At 37.0% G+C, this 18491-nt stretch overlaps 1 protein-coding gene across 4 annotated transcripts in view; it reads right to left on the minus strand.

The window, feature by feature from the left end:
• The window catches only part of LOC120857415 (SAP domain containing ribonucleoprotein), a 48203-nt gene that overhangs the window by 22725 nt on the left and 6987 nt on the right, over positions 1–18491 (minus strand). For 2 of the 4 annotated variants that reach the window (XM_040232876.1, XM_040232878.1), the window contains exons 2-9: positions 16183–16282; positions 14562–14608; positions 14268–14335; positions 8431–8482; positions 7491–7564; positions 7021–7049; positions 4459–4484; positions 3241–3309 (exon numbers count right to left, since the gene is read on the minus strand). In XM_040232876.1, coding sequence (XP_040088810.1) covers positions 3241–3309; positions 4459–4484; positions 7021–7049; positions 7491–7564; positions 8431–8482; positions 14268–14335; positions 14562–14608; positions 16183–16282 — 465 coding nt within the window. Of the gene's footprint in view, positions 1–3240; positions 3310–4458; positions 4485–7020; positions 7050–7490; positions 7565–8430; positions 8483–14267; positions 14336–14561; positions 14609–16182; positions 16327–18491 lie in introns of all 4 variants that reach the window. The other 2 variants (XM_040232875.1, XM_040232877.1) reach the window with 1 other exon arrangement.

Below are 18491 nucleotides of genomic sequence, written 5' to 3' on the forward strand. Positions count from 1 at the left end.
ACACTGAAAGATGAACTCCCCAGGTTGGTAGGTGCCCAACAGACTGAAGGCGAGAGGAGAAGGGGACACAGAGGATGAGATAGTTGGATGGTATCACCAACTCCATGGACATGAGTTTGACTAAACTCTGGGAGTTGGTGATGGACAGGGAGGCCTGGCATGCTACAGTCCATGGGTTCACAAAGAGTCTGACACGACTGAGGGACTGGACTGAACTGACAACTCCACACAGCATATGATTTATATTTTATTATATAAATGTTAAACCACATTTAATATTTCCTTCATGACAGCACTTTTTTTAAGCAATAAAGTACTTTTCAATTTAGTATGTACACTACTTATTTGTGACTCACTTTATTGCAATATTCACTGTACTGTGGTGGTCTGGAACGGAGTTCACAATATTTCTGAGGTATGCCTGTATTAGATAACAGATTATTCAACAGAACAACACTGTGTAGAATATTTCTATCATCACAGAAAGTTCTATAGAACAGTGGTGCTCAGCAAAAAACAGCAAGGACATTTTCTCGGGCATTTTACTGGTTTATAAGGCAAATTAGAGCAAACCACTGCTAATAGGATAATTCTGAAAATCAAGATTTATGATCAATGCTAATAGAATCTATACTCAAAGAGAACATTTCAGAAAGTCACAAGTTTCCAAGAAAAGTGGTCCTTGGAAGAAACCAGATATACTCTAGTATAGTGCTACTCAAAATGTAGTCTGCCTCCTAACACTTGACCCCAAAACTGTTACCAGCCTGCAGTTAAGTTCAGAAATGATTTAAAAACTTGCAAAGTAATTTAACATGCCTTTGACATTTTTACTTCACAAAAGTACCTCTCTACAATGAATGGGAAATTTTTAAAATCTAGACTTTCACCACAGAATTTGGGAAGCACTACTGTAGAACAAAAGTATGACAATGAATGTTAGAAAAGAGCTCATACAGAGTTCTCCCAATTACCATTATCTCATTTTAACTCCTTAGAATTTAAAATGGGAACTAAAATCTTACCAATGATCAACTGAAACACAGAAGTTAACTGACTCCAAGTGATAAAACCTGAACTGAAAACTAAGGAAGAAAATTAGTTTATATTGAGGGTCAAAGTGTCACTATGTTAGGGAACTGCAATTATTTATTACAATTATTTATTCTCCACAACATGGTATTAGGTATTGCTCCTAGTTTTATAGATGAGGAATAAAGAAGTTCAGTAATTTGCTCAAAATTAATAAATATATCTTTTCATGTTTTACTCAGCATCCTGTGGAGGCTGAAAATAGGTCAAATATAGAGAAAGATTCCAGAGAAGGGAAAAGACTGATATCCTTCTGTAAGTTAGGTAGACAGCACAGAGCAACACACAAATTCCTCTCAGGAATGGGTCTATATGGGCTAAGTAGTAGGAGATACAATGTCCAATTTTGTTAATTTTGATTGAACATATAATGTATGGCTGTTAGTATAACTGATCCCACTTTGGATCCATTCAGCTCCTCCTGTCCTTCCACTGACCCTACCTAGAGCTGTACTGTTTAGTCAATCTCTTCTCTGTCATCAAGGACTTTGTAGTTACTATTGTTTAATGATCATGAGATCTAGCTGGTCTTTGTGCTATTTAGCCTCTGAAACAATGAAGGCCTTCAATGACGTATTCTCGGCATCCATGAGACTAGTTACCCATTTATAACCCTGACTTGGAAATATACTTCCTGTTTCCAAGCATATACCCTCAAACCTTGGGTTAACTAAATACAAAAAAAAGCCCCAACGGCCCCTCCACAGTGTAAAGTACAGCTGCCAATACTTTCAGGTAGCAAAATGCTACCTTATCCTATCTGCTACCTGATCTTACCTGTAAGTTACCCTATAATAAACAAATCCACCTACTATATGCAGCTGCTTCATTTTTCAGTATCATGATACCATCTCAGTTCAGTGGGTATCTTTTGTACCTCTGTCTTCCAACACACAAACTAATCCAAATCCCTAGAGGAGTGCAATTACTGCTGAGATTCTCAGATACCAAGGCCTCATATACAAAAGGAGACAAGATGAAAATCAGGGCCACAGATACAAGGCACCCACAAGGCAACCCTTCCCCTTGACCATCTAACAAAACACAAATGACTTTTGGTTTATAATAACTCTTCCCAATTAAGCTATATGTGGTTTAAGAATTATATATTCTGCCTCCCTCTCAACTCCTTTATTTCAGTCCACGTAATCCCGGGGACGGGGGAGCCTGGTGGGAAGTCTATGGGGTCGCACAGAGTTGGACATGACTGAAGCGACTTAGCAGCAGCAGCAGCAAACCACCAAATACTCCTACTGAATACCTATGGTCTCAGCATCAAGTTAGGCAAAAAGACATGATGTTGTATTTCTGGTAAACATAAAATATGTAACCCAAAGGAAAGGAAGATGAAGCACAGTTGTGTTCAAGGTAGTCCCATAAGGACACAACTTTTATATGCTCAGCTTTTTTTCTGAGCAAAAGTATAATTACTGTCAGATCAGTTTTTTCCAATGGATTTCTAGAGAGCTAAATGCTTCCATACTTGAGTGGGAAATATTTTTTTTCTAATGATGGTTTTTCTGATTTAAAATAAACTTCCCTTAATCCAACTATCACCTCAACAACCAAGAAATATGCTCTCATCCTCACAGAACAAAGATTAATAAGAGACTACTTGCTCTAGCATTTTCTCTAATGTGCCTAGCAAAACTCCAAACACAACAATGTCCTGTAGAATTGATCACTTCACAGGGCATGGTGTCAACAAAGTCATCTTGCTTAAACTAAACAGTGTCAGTTAGCAGAAGGGTAGAAAGAATAAAGTAACTTTCTCAGTGTTTTTCTATAGAATCTCCAAATTTTATTTTCAGGTATCTTTGCCTAATGACAAGACTGTCTTCCCCTGATTATTTAATTTCTAATATACCTATATCAGAAGTTAAAGCAGATATAACATCACTGAATCCAACATCTTAACTAAGGAAAATACAGACCTTGTTCTAACAACCAGTGTGGAAGTTATGCAAACAACATCTAGAAAAAAACAATTAACTCTGCAAAACAATTTCCAAATTGTAAGCAATAGTGAGAGGAGGTGATAGTCAAAGGACTGCATTAAATGAAGTGCTGAGTAGCCAGTTCTTAGGACAGTCATTTCCAAACTATGCAGCCCCAAGCTGCTCTAATGTTGCAAAAATAGTACCTTACCTTTCTGGAGATTGAAGAGACATTCAAACCAAACCTTTGAGCTCTTTCTTTTAGCTTATCCAGGTTAACCTACAAAAACATAGGGGAAAAAACATATTAAAAAAAATCAAAACAGCAAACACAGAGGTACAAACTATGATCCAAAGCTAAGAATTCAAATAAGCCTATACAACATCAAAGATACCCTATGTGCCAAATTAGGAAACTAAGCAGCACTCATTCATGCCACTAATTATTAAAAGACCTCTCCTGGAATGCAGTGAGAGATTTAGCCCTGCCTCCTTCATTCATCAAAGGTGGCAAAAGCCTAAGGAGGGTTTAAGATCAAAGTAAGCCAAACACTGCTTGAAAAAGCAAACAAATGTCTAAATCATCACCTCTAAACAAGTCCATCACTCACAGTTCAAAATTGTTAATTTCTATACCAAGCCTTTGCAGGTAATTCTTAACTCGATCTCCTAGCAAACAGAAACTATCACTGAAGCTCTCCATTCTTCAGAAGACAAACGCACTACCAGTACCCAACTCAATTTTCTTACTTCCTTTTTCTTGGAAGCCTTGATATATAAGATGGTATAAGGATATCTGGGACATTTCCTTTACTACTACCACTGCTAATAACTACTACTACTACTACTACTAAAACATTTCACCTTCACTTTAATTATTGAACTGTAACTCCAAGAGCAAGATTTCATTAAGTAAAACATATTTCACAGCATCTGTTTGCATTTTCTAAAAGCATGCTGACAGGTCATAATAGTCCAGAAGACATACTATCCTAATCTTTACTCTCTGGTATTTAACAGGTAGTGTTGAAATTGACCAGTATCTACAGACAGAACTCATAAGTTGCTTCCACAGATTCTCCTGTGGTAATTAAGAGTTAGACATTATCCAAAAGCCACTGGGTAAGGTCTAAAACTCTACTACCATAGAAGTTATATGGATTATCCTCTAGCTAACAAAATCTATTCATTTTTTCTTAAGAAGGGTGGTAGGAAGGAAGATGTTTATGACTCTGAACATGCAAGAATTTTCCTGACCTCTCAGTACCTCAAACAATTCATTCTATTCAGAACATAAAACACTGTACTGAAAACAAGTCACCAAATTCATATGACCTGTTTCCTCTATCTGGAGAGGAGGAGGAAATCCCTAACTTAAAACTAACTGTTTAGAGTTAAGGTTAAAATTTAAAAAAAAACGACTTCTTACCATAGGCTTGGTATCAGACGACAGGCCTAAAAAAAGAAAGAAAAAAGCTTTATTTTATATTCTTAGAAGTCATAAAGAAAGCTGACAGTCTTGAAATGAAGTTAGATAAGATAAAAATCATATATAGGAAAAATGCCCTTTATCTACTAAAGTTAAAGAAAAGGCAGAGATGACACCTAGAGACCATATCTGCATTCACTGCCACTTGGAACATAAAATAGTACAGCCCATGTGGAGAAGTCTAGCGGTTCTTCGAAGAGTTAAACATACAACTTACCATATGACCTAGCAATTTTACTTATACGTATACACCTCTAGAGAAATGAAAACACATAACCACATAAAAACTTGTCTATGAAAGTCACAGCAGCATTACCCATAGTAGCCAAAAAGTGAAAACCACCCAACCATACAGTCAACTGAGGGGCAGGTAAAACACAGTACACATCAGTACAATGTCATATTACCCAACAACAACAAGAAATCCTAAAACAGGGATGAACCTGGAATACATCATGTGAGGTGAAAGAAGCCAGTCACTCCAAGACCATGAATTGTACGATGCTATTTATATGAAGGCAAGCTAACATATACAGAAAACACTTACTGGTTGCTTGTGAGGACAGAAAAAGCAGATGAGAAAAGCTAATGGGTATGGGGTTTCTTTTGGGGGCGATGAATACGTCCTAAAATCAGACTATGATGATAGCTGCACAACCACCTGAATATATTTTAAAAACACTGGATTATATACTTAAAGAGGATGAGTTGGATGATATATGAGTTATAGCTCAATAAAGCTGTTTAAAGAGAAAGACATATCTAGACAAAGGTGCAGAGCTACTATTACACAGTTAAAATTATGGCTACTTAAAGCCAATGTTCTGTCCTGAAATTATCACTTACAAGCATGCAGGATATTAGCCTCTAAGGCTCAAATCTATTCTAGTCAATAATTATTTACATGAAACTTTTCAGAATTTTAGTTTAAGCAATCTCAATACTGCAACTGGCTCCCTAACCATCCACTGTAAATTTCAAGTATAAGCTCAACTGTTGTTTTTTTTTAATTTTTAAAATTCATTCATTCATTCTGGCTGCACTGGGTCTTTGTTGCTGCAATGAGTGAGCAGGTCTACTCCTCATTGAGGTACACAGGCTTCTTCTTGCGGTGGCTTCTCTTGTTGTGGAGCACGGGCTCTAAGGTACACAGGCTCGGTAGTTGTGGCAGATGGGCTTTAGTTGCATACGGAATCTTTCTGGACCAGGGATGGAACCTGTGTCCCCTGTGCTGGCAGGGGGATTCCTAACCACTGGACCACCAGGAAAGTCCTGGACTCAATTTTTACCATAACCTATGTACTAGGAACTATTTACATATTTTTATGTTCACTCATAAAACAACTATTTCCTTTTATTTTATTGGTCAACCTTCCTTTACAGGCTAAGCATTAATTTTACCTTTAGTCTTTCTTCAAATAACACCGTTAAATATATCAACTTCTGCTATTCCATTACCAACCCTATGATCTCTCTCCTGATATAATGAAATGTCAGAAAATATTTTGTTTTTAAAGCATGTAGCCACAGTGATCAGAATTTTGCTGGTCTTTTAAAAGTCATAGTGAAACTCTACAAGATCTTTAGAGGACATTTTCTTAACAGACTTGAAACTTTTAGCAGGCCACTAGGAAGTCTGTATTTTATCTGGCAAGTACATTTAAAGTCTCTCAGAATAAGTACTATGTTGTTTCTAAAAAGAGTAACATTTTCCCCTTAATTTATTACAGATACATGTTCACTGTAAAAAATTTAAAAACTTAAGACAAGCAAAAAGAAGTCATTCTAAATTCCACCAACCAGAGACAATGAATGTTATCAACTTATTATATATCCCTCTAATCTTTTTTCCTATCTATACATGTACTTGTATTGGGATATGGGAACATACTACAAATATTTTATAACTTGCTTTTCCCACTTTCCTGACAAATGGGACAGATACAACTTTAAACAGCATTATTTTAAACATTTTCATGGTCTTCTAACTGTACTATGGTACACATTTACTTAACCAGTTCTCTATTGTATATTACATTGTTTCCAGTTATTGATCACTATAAATAATACAGTGATATAATCCTTGTGGCTAAATCTTTAAGCATAACCAAGATTATTTCCTTGTAAATTCTTAAATGGTAAAAGATACTCTTTTTCCTCTTGTCACTCATACTAGGTAATATAACACTGGACAGGTACATAATAATTATATGCTGATTTGAGACACCAGAATAAAGCTGGTACTAGAATCTTCTCTGAACATATCCAAGAAAAGGAAAACAAACGTTGGTACTGCTTCTTATTCCCTCAAACTTTAGTACCTTCTCTAAATTGCCTGGAAAGGCTTGAAAATGGCTTTACCTAAACCAAAAAGGTGAATATAATAACCTCTTAAAGGCTGCCAGAGCCAGTAAGTTTACCTTAATTTGGAGAAATAAAATCTGTTGTGCCAAAAAAGTAAAAATATAAAGATGACTTTTTCAGAAGACTCTATATTCTTACCTTTTGATGGAACTGGAGAAATCCCAAATCTGTAGAAAGAAAAACAAGCTAAATTTTAGGAAGCTGTTCACACTCCTGGTTTGTATCCGTGTCAAGTGTACATATGGCACTTCTTGCTTGTGATCTCAAGCCTTGCAATCATTAGCTAATTCTAACAACTCCATGAAAGAGGTTCAGTTGACTCTTTTTCTCACCAAGAGTCCGGAGAATAAACTAAAATGTAGCCTTATCAGAACTGGGAGTAACACTTAGTTCCTGTCTTTTTCCTATTACAAAAACCCTGCTTGTTAATAAAACCCAATCTACAGCTACTACATCCAGTCAGTAGACATGTTCTGAACAGAGTCAAGAGAGCCTTTATTTTCAGCAAGGCCTCTATTCTACTTAAAATAAACTATATTTAAAACCTACTGCACCCCCTCACCTTAATATTATCACTATTTCAGATCTAAACAGCTGGGAACACTCACCTGGCTGCCCGAGCAGCTTTCTTACTCTCCAAACTCACAGGTACATTGAATCGTTCAGCTCTCTTCTGCATCCTCTAAGTGATAACAGACAAAAGAAAGGGCAGAGAAAAATTCAATTCCTGGTTTCGTTCTTTTAAGAGAGAAGTCATTTAGAGATGTGTATCTTTAGAACATCAGGAGTAATTTCTTAAGGTCTAAACTGAGTTATACTGACAATCATAGACGATATCAGGTTGTATCCATCCCAGGGCTTAACTCAACAGCCCTTTCCAGAAAGCAAACACAAAAAGACTATTATTACATTCATGTACTCAAAAACAAAAGAGAAGGAATAAAATAAGACCCACATTCTACATCAAGCCAAGAAGACAAAAGCTGTGTTTAGCTGACCTTTGAAAATGGATCAAAGGAACAGCTTGGTTCCAACACTAGTTGTGTACTCTCTCAGTTAGAAATGAGATACCAAAAAAAAAAAAAAAAAGAAATGAAGCGGCATTGTCCTATGCCATCTCTATTTTAAACGTACAAAAAAGCCCACAGATCTTGACTGGAACCTAATTTCAGAGATTCTGATACAGAATCCAGAGAAATTTCTATCTCATCAGCTAGCTAGTAGTAACTGGCGAGTGACATCTTCCCTTTTAACTTTTCATCTCTTTCAAGGTACGATCCTCTCAAACTCTAATCCCAGTTTATAAACATCTTAAAAAGAGTTACCACTAAGACCAGAATACTATACAAAAGATTAGGGCTTCAAAGGCAACTATGCCAGCCCAAATATATTCCCAAGTGTAGCTGGCGTAAAAATGTATCACTACCTAAATCTGTCAATAGTGATTTTCTGCCTATCAGTAAATATTTTAAAGTGATGACACAGATAGAATAAAGTTTAAGAAACAGAAAGATATATATAGACTGCTCTTCTGAAACAATGACCTACCTCAGTCTGTGGTATTTCAGATGTAATTTTTACCACTTTTTTCTCTGCTGCCCTGGAAAAGAGATTTTTAAAATCAAAAAACTGAGATTCTAAAACCGAAACCTTAGAATTGTCTAAGAATTCACCTGAATCATGTTCTCTGTCCCATATCTCTCTGACACCCTTCAGACCAAAAAAGCATGAAGCCCATCAGATTTTTCAGTTCCTTGAACTGTCATCTATTCATTAAAAACTTCAAATAACAGACTAAGTTACTTTACTATAAGAAAGCAACCAGAAAATAACTGTGGTTAAATACACTGAGCTGAGGGAAATGTTCAAAGGACACTGGAAATCATTTCATTTACTTTTAGGAACTTTAAATGTACTTCTGGACTAATGACTATTCCTCCAACCCTTATTTAAATACCAGCTCTCAATTTTCATCACAATTAATGAGTGCTCTACAAGGTCTGGTTTCCTTCTTTTACAAATCTCTTATATCTCCCATGGGACCACAGCTCCAGCTGGAAGAGTCAAAGTGCGACAAATAAAAATGCCAAAGGGAGTGGGAAGAAAAAAAGGCTAAGGGAAGTTTGAATTAGGAAAACATGCTAAGTTACTAGTCAAAAGGTTTAAGAGAAAACAAAGCCGAGGGACCAGAGGGGCGGGAGACAAAGTTCGGAAGTACCCAGGATAAATGGAAGGGCATTAACCCTCCACCAAACAACTCTCATAAAACTGTGGGTCATAACCAGTCTCATTAAGGTCCCTTGTTTAGAGACATGGGCGGCTTTTGTTCCAATATCCCGGACACTTTTCCCATTTGATGCCCTGAAAGGTAGTAATGGTTTAATGGCATTTTCAGAGGAAGCAATTCTGGAACAGGAACTTACTCTCTGCTCCATCCTTTTGTTGAAGGTCCCTGGACTGACAGATAAGCAATGGGAGCCCCCTGCTGACCATAACTAAGTCCTGCAATATTTAATTGCCCTGGTTTCAGAGGAGGGGTGGGGGAAAAAAAAAAATCAAACTAGAAACAGAGGTTATCTTTTTGGAGAATATCAAGGGAAGACAAAGTGAGGAGATCTCCTTTTGAATGTTTAAAGGATTTTTTAAAAGAAATTTCTGATTTTTTTCCATTTCCTAATCATCTTTCCTTCCCCAACCCTCTCATTTTCTTCAGGCTGAAAGGGACATGGAAGTTTAATGTTTTATTTGAAGTCCATTGCCATTAAAATAGCAGTCCTCTTCACCAAACCTCAGGTTAATGACTTCCTCCACATTCCCATCAGTACACCTCATGGCAAAAAGGGAACCTGAGAGGACACTTCCTTCAGATCTGTTCCAACTCCCTAAGCCACAATTAAGCTCAAGCAATAAATACACATCATACTCTGAGACTCATGTAAAATCTCATCTCTTCACTGAGAAGTTTCTCTTCTATTCATAGTCATACACAAAACATTCTCCAAACTACAGGGACCCTGAATCTTTCTGTACATACTTTAGTCTAACCACTACTATCCCTCTACAAGCAAAAACACAACCTCTCCCACATAGTCAATTTCCTTGTTCAGAAATTCACTGATAAAATTAAAGCCCTCTAAACAAGAGAATTAAATATTTTACATATTATAAAGATAACTACAAATTCTCAAACTTCACTGTTTTTAACCTACACTGGCTAATTATATCACTGTATTTACTTCACCTTCCTTCTTGCCCTCAGTTCAGTCACTCAGTTGTGTCCAACTCTTTGCGACCCCATGAAGTGCAGCACGCCAGGCTTCCCTGTCCATCATCAACTCCCAGAGCTTGCTCAAACTCACGTCCATTGAGTCGGTGATGCCATTCAACCATCTCATCCTTTGTCATCCCCTTCTCCTCCTGCTTTAAATCTTTCCCAGCACTAGGGTCTTTTCCAACGAATCAGTTATTCACATCAGGTGGCCAAAGTACTGGAGCTTCAGCTTCAGCATCAATCCTTCCAATTCAGGACTGATTTTCTTCAGGATTGGCTGGTTTGATTTTCCTGCAGGACTCTCAAGAGTCTTCTCCAATACCACAGTTCAAAAGCATCAATTCTTTGCTCAGTTTTCTTTACAGTCCAACACCACAGTTCAAAAGCATCAATTCTTTGCTCAGTTTTCTCCAAGAGTCTTCTCCAACACCAGAGTTCAAAAGCATCAATTCTTTGCTCAGTTTTCTTTACAGTCCAACTCTTACATCTACACGACTACTGGAAAAACCATAGCTTTGACTAGACAGACCTTTGTCAGCAATGTCTCTTCTTCTCAATATGCTGCAAAGTCTGTCACTGTTTCCACTGTTTCCCCATCTACTTGCCATGAAGTGATGGGACCAGATGCCCTATCTTCATTTTTTGAATATTGAGTTTTAAGTCAGTTTTTTCACCCTCCTCTTTCACTTTCACCAAGAGGCTCTTTAGTTCCTCTTCACTCTCTGCCATAAGGGCAGTGTCATCTGCATATCTGAGGTTATTGATATTTTTCCTGGTAATCTTGATTCCAGCTTGTGCTTCATCCAGCCCAGCATGTCACATGATGTACTCTGCATATAAGTTAAATAAATAAGGGTGACAAAAATACAGCCTTGATGTACTCCTTTCCCAATCTGGAACCAGTCCATTGTTCTATGTCCAGTTCTAACTGTTGCTTCTTGACCTGCATACAGATTTCTCAGGAGGCAGGGAAGGTGGTCTGGTATTCCCATCTACTGAAGTATTTTCCACAGTTTGTTGTGATCCACACAGTCCAAGACTTTGGCATAGTCAATAAAGCAGAAATAGATGTTTTTCTGGAATTCTCTTCCTTTTTCCATGACCCAGCGGATGTTGGCAATTTGACCTCTGGTTCCTCTGCCTTTTCTAAATCCAGTTTGAACACATGGAAGTTCTCAGTTCACTGCTAAAGCCTCGCTTGGATAATTTTTCATTATTCTGCTAGTGTGTGAGATGAATGCAATTGGGCAGTAGTTTGAACATTCTTCAGTATTTCCTTTCTTTAGGACTGGATTGAAAACTGACCTTTTCCAGTCCTGTGGCCACTGCTGAGTTTTCCAAATTTGCTGGCATATTGAGTAGGATCATCTTTTAGGATCTGAAATAGCTCAACCGGAATTCCATCACCTCCACTAGTTCTGTTCATAGTGATGCTTCCTAAGGACCACTTGACTTTGCATTCTAAGATGTTTGGCTCTCGGTGGGTGATCATACCATTGTGGTTATCTGGGTCACAGATCTTTTCTGTATAATTCTGTGTATTCTTGCCATCTCTTCTTAGTATCTTCTGCTTCTGTTAGGTCCATACCGTTTCTGTCCTTTATTGTGCCCATTTTCGCATGAAATGTTCCCTTGGTATCTCTAATTTTCTTGAAGACATCTCCAGTCTTTCCCATTCTACTGTTTTCCTCTATTTCTTTGCACTGATCATTGATCCTTCTTGCCATGTAAGTTCCCAAAACCTCTTCCATAGTGGAAGCTATCCCAGGACTCCCCTGGTGGTCCAGTGGCCAATGCAGGGAACCTGGGTCAGGGAAGTAGATCCCACAAGACACAACTAAGAGTCTGTATGCTGCAACTAAGTTCCGGTGCAGCCAAATAAATAATTTTTTTAAAAAAGCTTGGAGAATCCCATGGACAGAGGTGACTGGTGGGCTATAGTCCACAGGGTCGCAAAGAGTTGGACACGACTGAGCAAGTAACACTTTCACGCTCAAGATGGAATTTCTGGCTCCAAGTTACCCTTTGAGGAATTGCCTCATTTTGCACTGTTTTGTGTAAAAATAAAGACATGAAGACCAAAAAAACCCAAAAGCTATCCCATTGGCCATCTTCTCAAGGCATGTTATCTAAACAAAAACCTCCTATAATGGGCAACAACTAAATGGCTTTAGAAAGCAGTAGTAGTTGACAAAATCTAATAGAACACTAAAGGAATATCCTCTCTAATGCAGCAAATTCCCTGCTAGAAATGTATCCTTTGGACATACTTGCATAAATTTAAAATTAATTGTATAAGGAGGTACAGTACTACATGTTTTGCAATTATGAATAATCTAAATATCCATCAACAGGAGGAGACTGGTGAAATTACTATTCACTTTTAGAATGGAGTACTATTAGCTGCCAGAAAGAATAAAATTCTAAGTTGTTAACAACTAAATCTACGTGACGGGTTCACAGGGGTCTATATAGTATTCTCTTAACTTTTTTATAAGCTTGTACTATTGTATAACAACAAGTTAAAAAAACAGAGACCTACCACTTACTAGGATAATTATCCTCACTTCATACAGCTGATGTGAGGATTAGATGAGAATATATGTAAAACACTTAGAATCTTGCCTACTATAGAACTAATTTCTTTTTTGGCCTTGCCACACAGCATGCAGGAACTTAAGCTCCCCAACCAGAGATCAACCCCATGCCCCCTGCAGTGGAAGCATGGAGTCTTAACCACCGGATGCCATGGAAGTCTTTACATCTAATAATTAAATAAAGACATTATATGATGATATAGAAAGATCTCTATACGTGGGGAAAAAAATCAGGAAACCAACAATATGCACCGTGTACGTACATATACACACACCATATAAAATATTCCAAAAGAATATACTGAAAACATCTGGGAAGTCAGGTGGAGGTACAGACAAAGGTATTTAATTTTCTTTCTTTTCTCTTTTTTTGGGGGGACAGAGGAGCTGTACCACATGACATGTGGGATCTTAGTTCCCCAACCAGGGACTGACCTTTTGCCCCCTACATTGAAAGCTCAGAGTCTTGACCACTGGACCACCAGGGAAGTCTCCTTAATTTTCAATTTATATACTCTTCTATGTACTGTTTATGACTTTTTATAAGTATACATATTGCCCTTTATAATTGATCAGATTAATACAGCTATGAGGAGCAAAAATGTTAAAAAGGACTCAACTGCTCTTAATGTGCTGGTGCATAAGATGGCCAGACATTTGTAGGGAAATTCCAAATAAAAGATGTTTATGAACAACCTTGTGCAATAATTTAAATAAATCAAGATCTACTTTTCATTAATACTTTGTCCTCCCTTCCTCCACTGTAAACCAGAAAAGAAGACAGAATACAGTGTTACTTGAGACATAACCTCTGCCCCACACACTCCTCCCTTACAAAAGTCCACATATGCAGAAAATCTGCACGATTCTCTACAGAGAAAGAGGATCATCTATCATGGTGATACAATAAGGCTAAGAGAAATAAACTTTTTATGGACTGAAGTCTCTTGGTCCTAATTATTTATTACATAACCCAAAGACAACTTACTTTCCTTCAGTGGGACAATGTAGTTGAAATGAACTAGACTTTTCTAAAAATGTATGATCTAATAAGAAAAGCCAACAAGAATGTTTAAGAAGTAAACAGAGTGAAACACTAAAAAATCCAGAACCATCTGCACTGTATTCATTATTAAAAAGGGGTAGCTGGGACATCCCTGGTGACACAGTGGATAAGAATCTGCCTGCCAATGCAGGAGACAAGGGTTCAAGCCCTGGTCTGGGAAGATTTCACATGCAGTGAAGTAACTGAGCCCTGTGCCACAACTACAAAAGACCAGACACCCTAGAGCTGCAGAGCGCAACTACTGAGCTCTCGTGCTGCAACTACTAAAGCCCATGCTCCTAGAGCCTATGATCCACAACAAAAGAAACCACTGCAATGAGAAGACCAAGCACTGCAAAAGAAGAGTAGAACTCCACTCGCCACAACTAGCCAAAGTCTGCACAAAGCAGTGAAGACCCAGCAGTCATAAATACATTAAATTAATATAAATGAACAAAAAAAGGATAGTTACACATCAACAGTTTTTTCAGGAGGTTCTTCCTCTTTGACCGGCAGTTCTAAGGGCTTTGGTTCTTCTTCCTAAAAACAAATGAAACAAGATGGTTAAAATAAATCAAGAGTAAATACCTGTCAACAGAAAAACATGAGAACTCCAAAATGAACCAGGCTTTTAGAACTTTCATTCCCCCTTTATGCGCCCCTAACGAGTCAGCATTTAAGCCCTCTAATGATTAATGATCAGCAATGTGACCAAGGTAGTGGCACACTGCCAGGCCAGTGACTAACCTTACTCTCTCCAACTCACCTCTGTTTCATCTCCCAGTACATCTTCTTCATTTGCCTCCTCTTCAGCTAAAGAATATTAAAATATTCAGGTCAAGCCCTGCTACAAAACCATCTTGATCACTGTACTTAGGCTAAAATTATAATCTTTTTGCTTTTCCAAAACAAAATTCAATATGCTCATAAAATTTGCTCCACATGGAGAAGATAAAACTACATACTCTACCTAACATCAGTAAGAGATTGAACGCCAGCTGGACTAAAGAACTACACAAGATGAGGTCAAACTACAACATTAACAAAAAGCAATGTGGAAGAATTTAGTGAAGAATTTCTTAAAATAAAAAAAATATTCCCAGAAGCAAAAGCACTATGCAAAAAACCAACTTTTCAAAACTAGGAAAGGACACCACAGGAAAAAAAAAAAATCATAAAGATATTTGGGTATAAAACCAACATGGGAATAGTCACTAGAATACAGAAGAAATGCCTGTAAACTAACAAGCAACCAATGAGAATTCCAACAGAAAAATGGGCAAAGAAGAAACCCAAAGAACCATAAGCAAAAGAAATGTTTAAACTTTTTAACAACTGGAAGAATGTAAATTGAAACCACCAACAGATTAGGAAAAATGAGGCCAGAGTGAACCTTCATGTGCTGATAATGAGATTTATAGAGCAATTCAGAGAAACAGTTTGGTAGTATTTAGTCATATTAAGTAAACATTTATGAATAGCTATTTATTAGCATCTCCATCCCTGAGTATATACCCTAAAAGACTCTCACACAAGGATATAAGGAAATATGAAAGTAGTAGTTCAGGAGGCAATACAGGAGTCAGCCACTGAATGAACTAAAGAAAATGTGGTGAATTCTATAAATTATGGAATACAGTGCAGAAATTAGAATCAACAGACCAGATGACGACACAGTCACAGTTCACACAAATACATCTTTGAAAAAAAGTGTGAGTACCTAAGAGAAAAAAGTGTGCAATAAAGGTTATGGCCTCATTGCCAACTACATAAAATTACTATAGATCAAACAACACTACATGGTTTACAACTGTAAAGACAAAAAATATGTATCAAGCACATTAGAATTGTTGACTAAGCAAATTTGGATAAAAGAAAAGGGAATAAAAAAATTAAAATTAGAGAGGGATGATAGTATGCTTAAATCAAGTATTTTTATCTGTTTTAAAGTGAAATTACAGAATGTCAGAGCTAGAAGGGACCACAGATTACCTACGTTTATGGATTTCGAGGGTGGAAACACTGGTCTAACTTCACAGACCAGAACAAACACTCAGCCATGAAAACAGTGGCTGTCCAAAGTTACCTAGTAAATTTCTGGCACAGGAGGAATTAGACTTTGAATCATCCAATTCTCAGTCTAATGATACTTGCTTTACCATACTTCCTTTAAAATAATTAGCTGAAATAAAATTATAATGTCTTTTAAGGGGGAAAGGGGTATTTCATTGTAACTACTGTTTTAGATAACAAGAGTTTTCTTGATAGAGTTAATTAAAATCTTACATCATCAACAACCCAAAGGAAAAAAAGAAATCTTCTGTATGGCAGAGCCTAAAAACTAATCTCCTCACTCACATCACTCTTTGGCTCCACAGGGAACTCACCATGCTCTTCAAGATATGCCTGGAGCCTGTTGATGAGATCTTGTTTTATTCCCTTGGTCTCCAAACCACGAGCAAGACACTCCTGCTTTAGTTCAGCAAGCTGAGAAAAAAGAATAAAGCTTTTCCTTAATTTACAGAATGAACCTGGTGGGGGAAAAAAAAAAGTAGCTCTTACAAGAAAGAAAAAGAAAAGAAAGTTCACCCCACAACTACTGCTCTTAATCCCACCAAGCTTTTAGGTCCACAAGATGATTCACTTTCCCTCAACAATACTCAATATGCAAGAGGACTTTTCTAACAGATGGTGAAGAATAACCCTGCTTTAATAAAATTCTTATCTATTCATATATCTATTTATTATATAAATCTTTAGCTGTTTCTGAGCAGAGGGTATCTTTTTTCCCCAATTACTATTCTAGTTCATACAAGGAAAGAATGAATCTTTAAGTAGAATATATCATTATCTAAAAGCAGATTCTCCTTACTATTATCCCAGATCCTTTACTTCAATCTATTATATACATGCATACAAGCCTGATCACCACAGGATTAGGTAGATATGTTAGCTAGCTTAATGTCAACAATGAATCACTTAAAGGATCTTTGCCAAAATGGAAAAAAACATGTAATGGCATGCCACAGAGTTCTGCTGAAGATTTTTAAATAAGTAATTTGACTAAAGATCTAATAGGCATGCTTACAACTTTGCAGACACCAGGAGAAGAAGAATTGGTAAATTACTGACAGAACTAAAGCTGGGGGTGTCAGGGGGTGTTGCTGGCTCTTCAGAGAGAACAGTGATCCAAAATGAAGACTCAATTTAGAAGAAATAAGGTATACCTATAAAGTACTACACTTATATTCAAAACTTTATTAAATTTATTATATTCAAAACATCATTAAAAAAAAAAACAACAACAACAGATGAACAAGATCTGGCCCAACAGTAACTCAAAGGATAAGACCTCAGTCAGGGTTTTAGAAAGATTACAAGTGCAAAAAGGGTTAACTACCTTTTGTACTTTGGTAGTTTGCTACCAAAGTAATTCTAGGTTAACGGTAACTTTAAAAATAGAATCTATATTAAATAATGTAATAGCCTTACTGGGCTCTTTATTCTCATTTTAAGGCACATAATGACATGCTGATCCAAGGAGAACAACAAAGAAAAAGGAAGGTTTTAAAAACCCTATATGCAGATCAATGCACAAACAGATATGTGTCCTGGAAAAAACTTTACTAGTTTTGAAGTACAGATCTAAGACCAACCAGTAGAAATTAGAAAGCAGATTCCTATAAAAGAAAGAATGTTGTAACTAAGGGACTATGCTGGTCATCTCTAAAAGGCTTTCAACCAAGGAAGCATTTGGAAATAGAGAGGGGAGCTTTTTTTCTGATTGATTGGGTATTCAGTGAGTAGGACAGGTAGGCAGGGAGGGATACAACATGGAAAGCTGTTCTACTCAAGCCAACAGCCCCCTCTACTGAGAAACACAGTAGGTAATCACCCATTAAAAGCATGGAGCATAACAAAGCATAACAAGGCATCTGAAATCAGACTACACCGGGTTCAAACTCCAGCTTTACCACTTACATCTGTGTAGCCTAGGTGAGTAACGTAACCACTCTGTGCCTCAGTTTCCTATGAAATGGGGATAATGTAACAGTACCTGCAGCACAGGGTTGTTACGAAGATTAAACCAGTAACTATTTGTAAAGCATTTACAATAGTGCTTAGCAGCCAGTAAGTGTTAGAAACTGGTTGAAGAGTTAGACAAGATTAGACAGAATCACTGTTTCTCTGATTTCTGAATTTCACAGATCAATATATTTTTAAATAGGTAGAGAGATAGGGCTGCCAACTTTTTATAGCATTCCAGGTTGTGGACCAATACTTTTGTAAACAAATCAATTACGAGAAAATCGGTCATACATTTGGAATGTTAGCAGTGATGTCAAACTGCTATAAAAGTTTCTAAAAGCTTACTTTCTTTTTTTAAACTTATCTCATCATTAACCAGCAACAGTTCTGACCTACAAATAATACAGTGAATAGGACTAATCTAGAATCTAGACTCTAAGTGATCTCTAAGGTCCATTTCTTAAGAATCTAGATCTTTCCCATGGTGGCACTTTATTTTTTTTCAGTTACTGTGTGTGTATTTAAAGGGTACTGGGTGTTTGTTTATAGCACAATACAATTTCTTTACTTTCTGTAACTCCTAATCTTCCTTTTTTCTTCTCCTCCTCTAAGTAACATTAAGGGAAAAGGAATGTAAATATTCAGGCAATTCAAATTTCAACTTTCT

The sequence above is a fragment of the Oryx dammah genome, unplaced genomic scaffold (assembly GCF_014754425.2).
Source record: "Oryx dammah isolate SB20612 unplaced genomic scaffold, SCBI_Odam_1.1 HiC_scaffold_29, whole genome shotgun sequence".
Lineage (NCBI taxonomy): Eukaryota > Metazoa > Chordata > Mammalia > Artiodactyla > Bovidae > Oryx > Oryx dammah.